General features: G+C 46.6%; 1 protein-coding gene across 2 annotated transcripts in view; it reads left to right on the top strand.

The window, feature by feature from the left end:
* Positions 1–10,804: 10,804 nt before the first annotated feature.
* Positions 10,805–11,154, top strand: part of NPTN (neuroplastin) — a 71,100-nt gene continuing 70,750 nt past the window's right edge. Inside the window, exon 1 of one of the 2 annotated variants that reach the window (XM_015419008.1) lies at positions 10,805–11,127. In XM_015419008.1, the coding sequence (XP_015274494.1) occupies positions 11,037–11,127 (91 nt within the window). In that variant the 5' untranslated portion in view covers positions 10,805–11,036. The remainder of the gene's footprint in view (positions 11,128–11,154) is intronic. The other variant, XM_015419007.1, reaches the window with a different exon arrangement.

The raw sequence follows: 11,154 nt of genomic DNA, 5'->3' as shown, positions 1-11,154 counted from the left end.
TAGTCCGCTTTTGGCATTCTTCAGTAACGGATTTTATATCCACGTTCACACACCCAACATCTGCGCACCGTCCCCAGCCATCGCTATCCGGCTCAACCCCCCTTTAAAACAGAGTATTTTGTTACCAGGTCCCCAAGTGGTGTTTTCCTGATTCTCCAGTTCTAGCCACACTTTTCTGACGTCTGATCGCTCCTGCGGTGTCGAGCCACTTCCGGTTTAACCCCCTCCCCGCTCGAAAGCTGCCCAAGGCTTCCGCTTTTCGCCCGCCATTTTTTTAATGTGTTGGCGGTGCGCACATAGGTGGAGCTCTGACACCGCGTTTGGAAAACCGACATTTAAACGGTCAATTGTTTTAGCGTTTAGATGAGTTCGGAATCTCATGGAGGCCATTTTCGGGTCAAACTTTTAAAGGGAGAGCCAGTTTGCTGTAGTGGTTAAGTGCACGGACTCTAATCTGGGAGAACCGGGTTTGATTCCCCACTCCTCCACTTGCACCTGGCTGGATGACCTTGCCCAAGCCATAATTCTGGCACAGCTGTTCTTGAAAAAGAGCAGTTTCTGTCAGAGCTCTCTCAGCCCCACCTACCTCACAGGGTGTCTGTTGTGGGGAGGGGAAGGGAAAGGAGTTTGCAAGCTGCTCTGAGACTCCTTTGGGTAGTGAAGGGCGGGGTATAAATCATATCTCTTCTTCTTCTTCTTCTTGGAGGGGTTGGATTGATTCGCCCGGGTGGTTTTGCGCATGCGCCATGATTGTTTCCCCCCCTTCTACGGAGGGGCGGCTATGCGCATGTGCAAACTGAGGAAAAATTTAAAAAGAAATTAAAACACACTCTCCTGCATGTTGGTAGTGTAGACGCCGGGGAGCGACATGACTGCGTGATGAGGCGGGATAAAGGAGGTAAGTGTGATTGCGATTATCCAAATCAAATATAATCCGGTTAGAACCGGAGCAGTTTAACCCGCTCTCAGCACGCCGTCTGACCGCACCCAGTATGACCATTTTGTCTAACTTGGGCAATACACACATGTCCCAGTTGCATACCCTGAAAAATAAAGGATTCTAATTGTATATACTGATGCTGGAACATAGGAATGGTGCCCTAGTGCAGGGGTGGCCAGACTGCGGCTCAGGAGCCTCATGCAGCTCTTTCACACAGGTTGTGCGGCTCCCACCACGGTGGCTGGGGGAGCGAAGGGGAGGGATGCCTCCCCGATTGGTCTTCCCTTCCCCAGCCAGTGTTCCCCTTTCTGGATAGGCTTGAGGTGGGGGGGAGCAGAGAAAGAAAGCAACTTTAACTTTAAATGCCTTCTTAAATGCATTCTTTTTCTCTTAGACAAAAACATATCATTATCAAACAAATAAACATCATTGGACAAATGCCTATCATCATCAATATCTGTTTTTACTCCTTTTGTTTTTATTTGTGTATGTTTCAATAAAACCCTGTGTGTAATATTTGTTCATGTCTTGTGGCTCTCAAACATCTGATGTTTATTCTATGTGGTTCTTACACTAAGCAAGTTTGGCCACCCCAGCCCTAGTGAGCCTGAATGCTACTTGCGCATATTGAGGTGGATTCAACCGTCCTCCCAGGAGCCTTCCTCCGACTTAAGTGGTTCTTATTCCAGCAGCTCTGCAGTGGCTCTTGCTTCCTCCTTAGACTGAAGGAAGACTTCAAACTTAAGCCAAAAGGAAAGGTGGGTATTATCATAAATAAGATACGTCGTTCAGTGGAGTTGGCTCCATCCCGCTGATATGATGGCATAGAGCGCCCTCTCCTGGAACGCCTGGTAGGAGCAATGGAAATCCAGTGACTAAAAAGGGCTAGGTAGTTCTCAGTCTTTGCCTGCTCTTTCTTTCCAGCTCTTCCTCTCTCTTAGTAAAGGTAAATGTTCCCTTGCTCGAAAGCCAGTCAAATCCGACTCTAGGGTTGCAGTGCTCATCTCCTTTTCAAAGCCGAAGAGCCAGCGCTGTCCGAAGACGTTTCCGTGGTCATGTGGCCGGCATGACTAAACACCAAGGTGCACGGAACGCTGTTACCTCTCTCTTAGGGGCATGGAAAAGGAAGGAGAACCCGCTAATAGTGACAGAGTCTAATTAGCTTTTGGGGGGAGTCAGTGTTTCAATTTAAAAGAATAAAGGCGCTTTTTTTGGCTATTTTTTGTTTGTTTTCATTTCAGTTAGAACTTATCGACCAACATCAGGTACGATTTTTTACCTCGGCATAAGGTGAAAGTTACAATACCATTGATGCAGCAATGGAGAAAAAAGTTATGGGAACATTTTATTTTAGGGAAGACCACCAAAAACCCATATATGAACCAAACAACAAAATAGGAAGACAACTTTATTAAAATATGGTATCCTATTGTGGGTTATTTGACAGAACACAGAGTCTTACCCGTTAATAAGCATTCTAAAACCTTATTATACTTTTGAAAGTGAATTTAAGTTGTTGATATACTTTACTTGGGTTGATGATATTATGGAAATTTACCTGTAAGATAACAGAAAGCTTTTAGTTAATGTTTTGAAAACTAGTTAAAGTATTAACACTGTTCTGTATATTATTTACCTGTATTGAAGAGCGTGAATTAGTATATTCATTGTTATTATTGTTACTTTTGTAAATATATTAAAAAAAAATAAAGTGAAAGTTAGCAAGATCGTGCCTATTTCATGCACATACTTGGCAAGAAAGTCCATCCCTCCAGCTTAAGCTAAGATAGGCATGTGTAAAGCAATGAACAAATACACATAAAACAAAACTAGCTGTCAGTTTAAAATTGGGATAGCCAGAAGAAGTGATTTCCCCAGAATAGAGCTCTGAAAAGAGCAGATGTACTAGCTAAATCGTCACAGCTGAAAGATATGAAGGTTGAATTAATTTGTCAGAATACAAGGCAAGAATTAACTTGGGGCTAAGGAGAGGCAAAAAACTCATTTCTTCTTCTTCTTACAATTAGATTTACATTACTTTTTTCCATTTGGACTATCTGCAAGGTCTCAATATATGTAATTCTGAACATAGTTCACTCCAAAGATGCGCTGTAAAAAACTAGTACCTCCGAGGTACTCGTTTCCGTCCGCGGGGCAAGGGCGGGCGTCAGATCACGTTTCCGGTGTTAGCTCGTGGCATCCGGCGCCGGCCCATGTCCCATCGTGAAAAGTTCTTTTTTTTGTCAAGTCTCCACGGGTGCGCACAAGCACCCAATGGCGCATGCGAACACTTGGGTTAAAAAACAACAACACAACCCCCATGGCAGCGCTTCTTTGCTGCACAGCAGGAGTGAGATATGATCGGCACCTCCCCCCAACCACAGAACGTTGGCGGGACGTCGGGCGGGATGTTTGATCCGGCTGCCGCGCGGTAGTTCGCTCCGGGGCAAACAGCCACGCCTCCCCCCTGCGATATCCGGCCCATGTGACCGGGGCCACACATTCCCAGTCTAAGTTACCTCACAAGGCTGTTGTGAGGATAAAAAGGAGGAGAATAGAACAATGTAAGCGGCTTAGAGTTCCTGTTGTGGAGAATAGCAGAGTATAAATTAACTAATAGATATAGCTGAAGATTGGGGGGGGCAATCTTCAGCTATATCTATTAGGCTGGTCGGTGGGTAGGAAGAAGAGAAGAAAACAAAGAAAAGGTGAGGATATGGGAAACCTAGTGAGGGGAAGGGGATACAGGGCAAACTCCCAGAAGGTCCCCTGCTTCTATGATATAATAAGTGTGTGTGTATAGTTTTTAAATTTATTATTACAACATAATCAGTACAGCTGTAGCACTGAAAAAATACCTTTGCTACGATTTCTATTGTTAAGGAAGTATACCAGATCCAACACATGCATGCATGGGACAAAGAACAACAGCCCAAGTGGATCAGTGCTCCTTAAATGGATCAATGCTGTATTATCCCTCTCTTCTATAAAACCTCTCCCCTAACCAAATACAAAAATGCTGATAAGATATGTAAATATTAGAGGAAGAAGAAGAGATTGGATGTATACCCCGCCCTTGACTCGGAGTCTCAGAGCGTCTTACAAACTCCTTTCCCTTCCCCTCCCCACAACAGACACCCTGTGAGGCGGGTGGGGCTGAGAGAGCTCTTTCAAGAACTGCTCTTTCAAGGACAGCTCTTGTCAGAACTATGGCTTGCCCAAGGTCATCCAATAGCTGCAAGTGGAAGAGTGGGGAATCAAACCTGGTTCTCCCAGATTAGAGTCCGCGCACTTAACTGCTATACCAAACCAACCACCAAAATATTAGCACATTTTATGCTGTATACTTCCTATGTATCAAACAAAAAAAAAATGTGTACCATGTGGTTATCTGATCATTTTCTAACCAACTCAGTGTCTGCAAAGCTGAAGAATTGGGCAGGGTACAGGAAGCTGCTAATTTCCAGCTACCTTCCACCTACTGCAAAATACACCCTTATCTGCAGATCCTCTGCTCCTCACGGCTGCAACCTAATCAGATCAGTCTGTAAACCTGTTATTCATGGAGGGCCGGCATGACTAAACAAGTTACAGAAAAACTACTGAGTTACAGAAAATGTCAGTACTCATTCCCAGACTATCAGCTCTGTTTGATAGTTCTCATCTCTCCACTTCTCTCTTAGCACCTATTTTTGCATTACTTTAGTGATGTGGTTGTTGTTACGGCTTGGGTGATTGTAACCATGTGTAATGGGAAGACCCTTTGAGAAGGGGCTGACAGCGTCGGTGTGGGAATTAACCACTTAATGTGTCCATCACATGGTCTTCTGATTAGATACATTACTGGGAGGATAAGGACACAGCCATATGGAAATGTAAAGGTTTCCCTTGCTCGAAAGCCAGTCGAATCCGACTCTAGGGGACGGTGCTCATCTCTGTTTCCAAGCTGAAGAGCCAGCGCTGTCTGAAGACATTTCCGTGGACATGTGGCTGGGAATACTAGACGCCAAATGGAACACTGTTACCTTCCCACCGAAGCGGTACCTATTTATGTACTTGCAATTTCTTGCTTTTGAACTGCTAGGTTGGCAGGAGCTGGGACCAGAGATGGGAGCTCACTCCGTCATGCGGCACCCGGGTCTCGAACTGCTGAACTACCAACCTTCCCGTCTGCAGTTCAGCGTCTTAACCTCTGAGCCACTGCAGGCGCTATGGAAACGACTACTATGATAATGAAGTAATTTAAAAATGGAATGTTATTAGCTGTCTTGATGGTTATTCAGGAGAAGTTGGAGCTTGTGAAGGTAATATATTGTTTTTAGAAAGCACTTGAAAATAACCTTTTCGTTCTGACAAAATGTATGTATCGTTTGCTATATATTTATTTATTTGTTAAATTTCTATCCCGCCCTCCCCAAACGGGCTCAGGGCGGCTAACAAGAGGCACAGGCCATGATACAACAACTAAAAACAGAATAAAACAGTCAATGACAAACAAAGTGCCGGTGCTCTACATAATAAGCTCTTATCAATCCCAGATGGGGTTCCACAAACCAGCATAACCCATCAGCACAAGTTCCGGATGGTACTGTCGTCCTTTCATAGCAGGTTCTTCGGGTCGTCGGGTCGTCTTTCCAGGGCCAGCTCACATCCTGATAGAATCCACCGTCAAAGATGGCAACTCGGTGGTGGTACACAGGGCTATTTTTGGGCAGGAACGCACAGGAACGGAGTTCCGGCTGGCTCCTGAGTTGGCCACGCCCAGCAGGAACTCATTAGCATAATAGGCCACGCCCAACAGCAGACACTCATTAGGATTGGCTACATTAGGGGTGTGTGGCCTAACATGGAAAGGAGTTCCTGCTACAAAAAAAGCCCAGGGTTTTAACAACAAACAAGGTCAACAGAATAAGAAGCAAAAGGTGGGTGCGGCTGGATGAGCACACTTCTGGTAACATGGAGGTGTGGCCTAATATGTTAATGAGCGGTGCTGTCAGGGGGTGACCTAATATGCTAATGTGTCTCTGCTGTTGGGTGTGGCCTAATATGCTAATGAGTTCCTGCTGGGCTTTTTCTACAAAAAAAGCCCTGGTGGTACAGTAGCGGTATTGCCATATAGATGGAGGCACGGTGACCGAAGATGTTCCTTTGGATCCAGGCGCACAACTTGGGGCAGGGGTGCAGAGAAAGCTGTAGTGAGATAGAGGAGCATGACTTTGCTGTCACTGCAGAGCGTAGAGGTTCCTGTTTTCTGCTTTGGGCCTGTTGTACATTCCACATACTCCAGTTGATCATATTGCTAAAAATAGTTCGAAAGACATGGAGACAATGGTGACTCGCTACCGATGGTGAAAGCCATAATGGAAAAAATCCAACAGACAAACCAAAAACCTTTCCTGTTTATTTCTTTCGAAGCTTTGCGTTGTACAGACCGTATCTTAAATTGCTTCATACTGCCGAGTGGCTCCTTCCCTGTTACATGTTGTGACTTATTCGGTGATGCAAGTAGGTTACATGTTTTGCTAGGACTCTCGTAGTATTTTTTTTAATACTCTGTACCTGCCTGTCCCTGTCTTTCCCCCTCCCACTGGCCTTATTCTAAGCAAGATGACTTCATAAATATTTCTTCATGCTCTGATACAATACTTCCTCATTCCTGACCACAAAGAGGAAAAAAAATATTATTAAATCATGGTCAAAACAGATCGCCTTGTGGATTGTGGACTATATGAACAACAACTTGCTACGCAAAATGTTCTTATAGTTTCATTGCCATATCCTTTGAAGGAGACTATACGTACATTTCTCATTGGACTGTATCATGCATGCAGTACCCAATAGAAAACATTCTCTTTTCACTTTAACAGAGTTGACCGTCAACCAGATCCCTTCATTTCCAACAGCTGTCTGCCGCTAATGACACCTCAGCACTGAACCAACGTGTTGGAGAGAGGTTGGAGACTTAAAGTGGCTGAGCTCATTCTCCCCTCCTCCATTAAATCCTCACAACAACCCTGTGAGGTAGGTTAGGATGAGACTGTGACTGGCCCAAAGTCACCCAGCAAGTTTCTATGGCAGAGTGGTGATTCGAACCCAGCTCTCCCAGATCCTAATCTGATACTCTAACCCAGTGGTGGCGAACCTATGGCACGGGTGCCAGAGGTGGCACTCAGAGCCCTCTCTGTGGGCATGCATGCCATCGCCCCAGCCAGGCCCAGACCATCATTAAAGTGTCGAATTCTCTGCCAAATAATTTTAAGTAAATGAAAGCATTTGGGATTGCTTTCCTTACTATGTTTGGATCATCTTAAGTTAATGTATGAATTGTTTTTTCTAAAGTAAAACCTCAATATTCAGGTTAAATTGCTGTGTTGGCACTTTGCGATAAATAAGTGGGTTTTGGGTTGCAGTTTGGGCACACGGTCTCTAAAAGGTTCGCCATCACTGCTCTAAGCACTACACTGTGCTGGTAGATTGGGGCCAGTGAGAATTACACAACTACATTGCATATTTCTATTTTCAAAATATCAAAGCATTTCATAGTAATGAATTGATAAAATAACTTATATTAGTAAGGAGAGTCAGATAATTTATTTCCTCCTTCTGTGAAGTTTAGCCACTTAGGATATGACTATTTAACAATGCATTAAACAACAGAACCTAAAAAAAAAAAACAGCCTGCAAGAGGAAATGAATTCCATGTCAACTTTAAATGTGGAACAAATATTAATGATTTCTTGAGTTGGAGTCTGTCTATCTCAAAGGGATAAAGTTTAAAAAACACTGAATGAAATGTCCAATAAATTTAAAGGTGTGTCTGATTCCCATGGAGTGCTCCCATCTCAAGCTGCATTTGCCAGCTTCTTTTAATATTGAAACTTCATTGTTGGAACAATTGAACCACCCAAGTGCTTATTGCTGGTGGAAAATGCTATCAAGTCTGTGCCATAATTGTATAATAGATGTGGCACATTTCTGTTATGCTGTCTTTCTAAATGTCTAAAATCCTTTTTAAAAAGCCTAAATTAGTTTTTTTTAATGGTGTACGGCCTACAGGCTTTTAAACCTAATAAACTGAAACTGGTGCAAATGCACATGAAGACTAGGCCGCACCACATTTATATTCTGTCCACACCAGTGACATTGCAAAATCCCAATTGCCAGTTAGGTAGATGCAGTTGGCAGGTTGGCAGATACCGATTGAAAGCCTTTGCTCAGAGCTGTTTTGGGTTTGGGGGGTTTTTTTTAATCGAATGGCAGATGGGCCTGCTGTTTGGAAATCTCAGTGGCTGGCAGCAGCCTCCTCCCCGATTCTGCAGGATGCTCCTGGCTAGATGGCGCTTATTTCATTGTAATTAGAAACGTTTAGCAAAATGTATTGGCGTTTCTGCCTGGCTGAGTCCACTGCAGCTCGATGTGCCATCAGGGGATGGAGAGAGACTCGTCGTTTCAAAGCTGCATCAGGCCAACGAGAGTCTCACAAAACACCACGATCCGCCCCACAATCTGTCCTGCTGCTACAGGCAGGGCTATTTCTGGGCAGGAACGCACAGGAACGGAGTTCCAGCTGGCTCCCAAGTTGGCCACGCCCAGCAGGAACTCATTAGCATAACAGGCCAAACCCAACAGCAGAAACCATTAGGATTGGCTACATTAGGGGTGTGTGGCCTAACATGCAAAGGAGTTCCTGCTACAAAAAAAGGCCCTGGGTTTTGACAACAAACAAGGTAAACAGAATGAGAAGCAAAAGGTGGGTGTGGCTGGATAACCACACTTCTGGTAACATGGGAATGCGGCCTAATATGCTAATGAGCGGTGCAATCAGGGGTGTGGTCTAATATGCTAATGAGTTCCTGCTGCTGGGTGTGGCCTATTATGCTAATGAGTTCCTGCTGGGCTTTTTCTACAAAAAGAGCCCTGGCTACAGGCACATGAAATCCCAGTGCCTAAGTCGGGTCAGCAGGTACCACCACACATTAAAGGATTGCTCAGCTTTGGGTTGGGGGGAGGAGAAAAAAGTACTGCCAAGTCACAGCTGACGCATGGCAACCCTGAAGGTAGGGTTGCCAACCTCCAGGGGGCACCTGGAGATCACCCAGCATTCCAATTGATCTCCAGACAACCCAGATCAGTTCCCCTGGAGAAAATGGCTGCTGGGGAGGGTGTTGGACTCTAGAAGAAGAAGAGATTGGATATATACCCCGCCCTTCACTACCCAAAGAAGTCTCAGAGCGGCTTACAGTCTCCTTGTCCTTCCCCTCCCCACGACAGACACCCTGGGAGGCGGGTGGGGCTGAAAGAGCTCCTTCGAGGACTGCTCTTGAGAGGACAGCTCTGAAAGAACTTGTGACTGACCCAAGGCTTAATATTTAAGCCATGATAGTTGCTACTAACCAGGAATATTCCTAACACTCCAACCCCAAAAGAAGACATTTTAATCAGCTTTTAAAAAGGTGCCCAAAAGGGGACATGTCCTCTAAAAAGAGGACATATGGTAAATCCTTCATAACCTCAATCAACTTTCCCATTTTCAGTTAAATGGCTGCATTTTCTGACTCACTGAAAGTGGCCATAACTTTACATACTCTTTTTTATTTATGACTCTAATTAGCTTTTCCTGGCATCTAACCCGCCACGACATACACACAGCTGTATGTAATATTTGAGGAAATCTGTTTTATTGTATTTGAAGAAGTGTGAACCTACATGTGCAGAGTCTTGGGGGTGCTGCCGGACTCAAGCTTCATTCTCACACCAGTTTTAGTTCTCACATTAAGGGTGCTTTCACACATGCCAAATAATGCAGTTCCAATCAACTTCAGCGATCATTTGCAAGTGGAATTTGCCTTTTCACACAGTAAAATTCAGTAGTGCATTGGAAGTGCGTTAGTGTGCACCTAAATTTGTGAGCTAATTTGCTGCCATTCATTGATTTTATACAATCTCAGCTTTACTTATGCATTGTGGCTCTGAGTGGCCCTTCCAGACGGCGGCCCTCCCATCTTCCCCTATGTGGGGCTTGAGGAAATTCTCATATTTTGAATAAAACTTTGTTGGTCTTAAAGGTGCCAGAGGGACTCGAATTTTTTTCGTCTATTTAAAGTCTGTGTACTATCCGCACTGGCGCAAAACGCTGAAGAGCTGGTGAATCTGTGTTGTTTTTCCAACTTGGCTTAAAAATGTGAATATTTAAAATAGGGCTAAATATGTTAACTACGAATAAAAACAGGCGACTTTCCGTTATAGGCTCCAAAAAGCCTCCGCCTACAAAAGGCGGGAAAAAGTGGCTCTTCGCTGTCACGTGACCGCGGGGCGGGCGAACGGCGCCTTCGTCCTGCCCCTTCAGGAGTGGGCGTGGCTTCGACGCCTTGTTTCTTCAGAGGCAAGCGCAAAGATTGGCGGGAACGGGTCTTTTCCCCCCTCAGGCGGCGTGTCGGTGCTTCCCCCTCCCCTTGAGAGGTGGGCGGGGTTTAGCTCGCCTTCAGGGCGTGGGCGGAGCTTGAGCGTCTTTCTCCCCCCCTTACGCCATGGGCGGAGTTTTGCCGCGGTCGTTCCCCCTCAGAGGTAGGCGGGGCTCCGGCGGCACGCCTCTCAAAAGTGGGCGGAGCTCGTGTTTCTCCGCCGGAGGGCAAGCCCCCTCCCCTCTCCAGCAGTAGGCGGGGCTTCAACGCCCCTCGTGGGCGGAGCCTCACGCCTCTCAAAAGTGGGCGGAGCTCGTGCTTCTTCGCCGGAGGGCAAGCCTCTCGGCAACGTGGGGGGAAGCTTGTGCTCCTTCCCCCTCCCCTCCCTCACCCGTAGGCGGGGTTTCAACGCCCCTCGTGGGCGGAGCCCCGCCGTCCTTTCTCCTCCTTCCCGCACCCCCTCGCTCCTTTTCCTCCCCCTGCGTCTTCCACCTCCTCTGCCTTCCTCAACGCTCGCGAGAAGAGGCGGCTCCTCTCGCGAGAGCCGGGCTCTGCGGTAGGAGCTCAGTCTGGGGCGGGGGGGGGGAAAGGCGAGAGAAGGACGGCGGTCCTCCCCGCTCGGCGCCCGCGACGACTCCTCCGCCTCCGCCTCTTCCCCCCTCTCCCTCCTCCCCCTCAGCCGGCTCCAGACCACGATGCGGCGCTCCGGGCCGCTCCCCGCTGTCCTCTCCGTCCTCCTGGCCACGGCCGGCAGCCTCTTCCCCACACCGGCGGCCGCGCAGAACGGTGAGGGAGGGGGCGGGAGGGGCCGGT

The sequence above is a fragment of the Gekko japonicus genome, unplaced genomic scaffold, assembly GCF_001447785.1.
Source record: "Gekko japonicus isolate JY-2015 unplaced genomic scaffold, Gekko_japonicus_V1.1 scaffold3511, whole genome shotgun sequence".
NCBI lineage: Eukaryota > Metazoa > Chordata > Lepidosauria > Squamata > Gekkonidae > Gekko > Gekko japonicus.
Note: the sequence above shows the minus strand (reverse complement) of the source record. Positions and strands in the feature narration are given on the sequence as shown.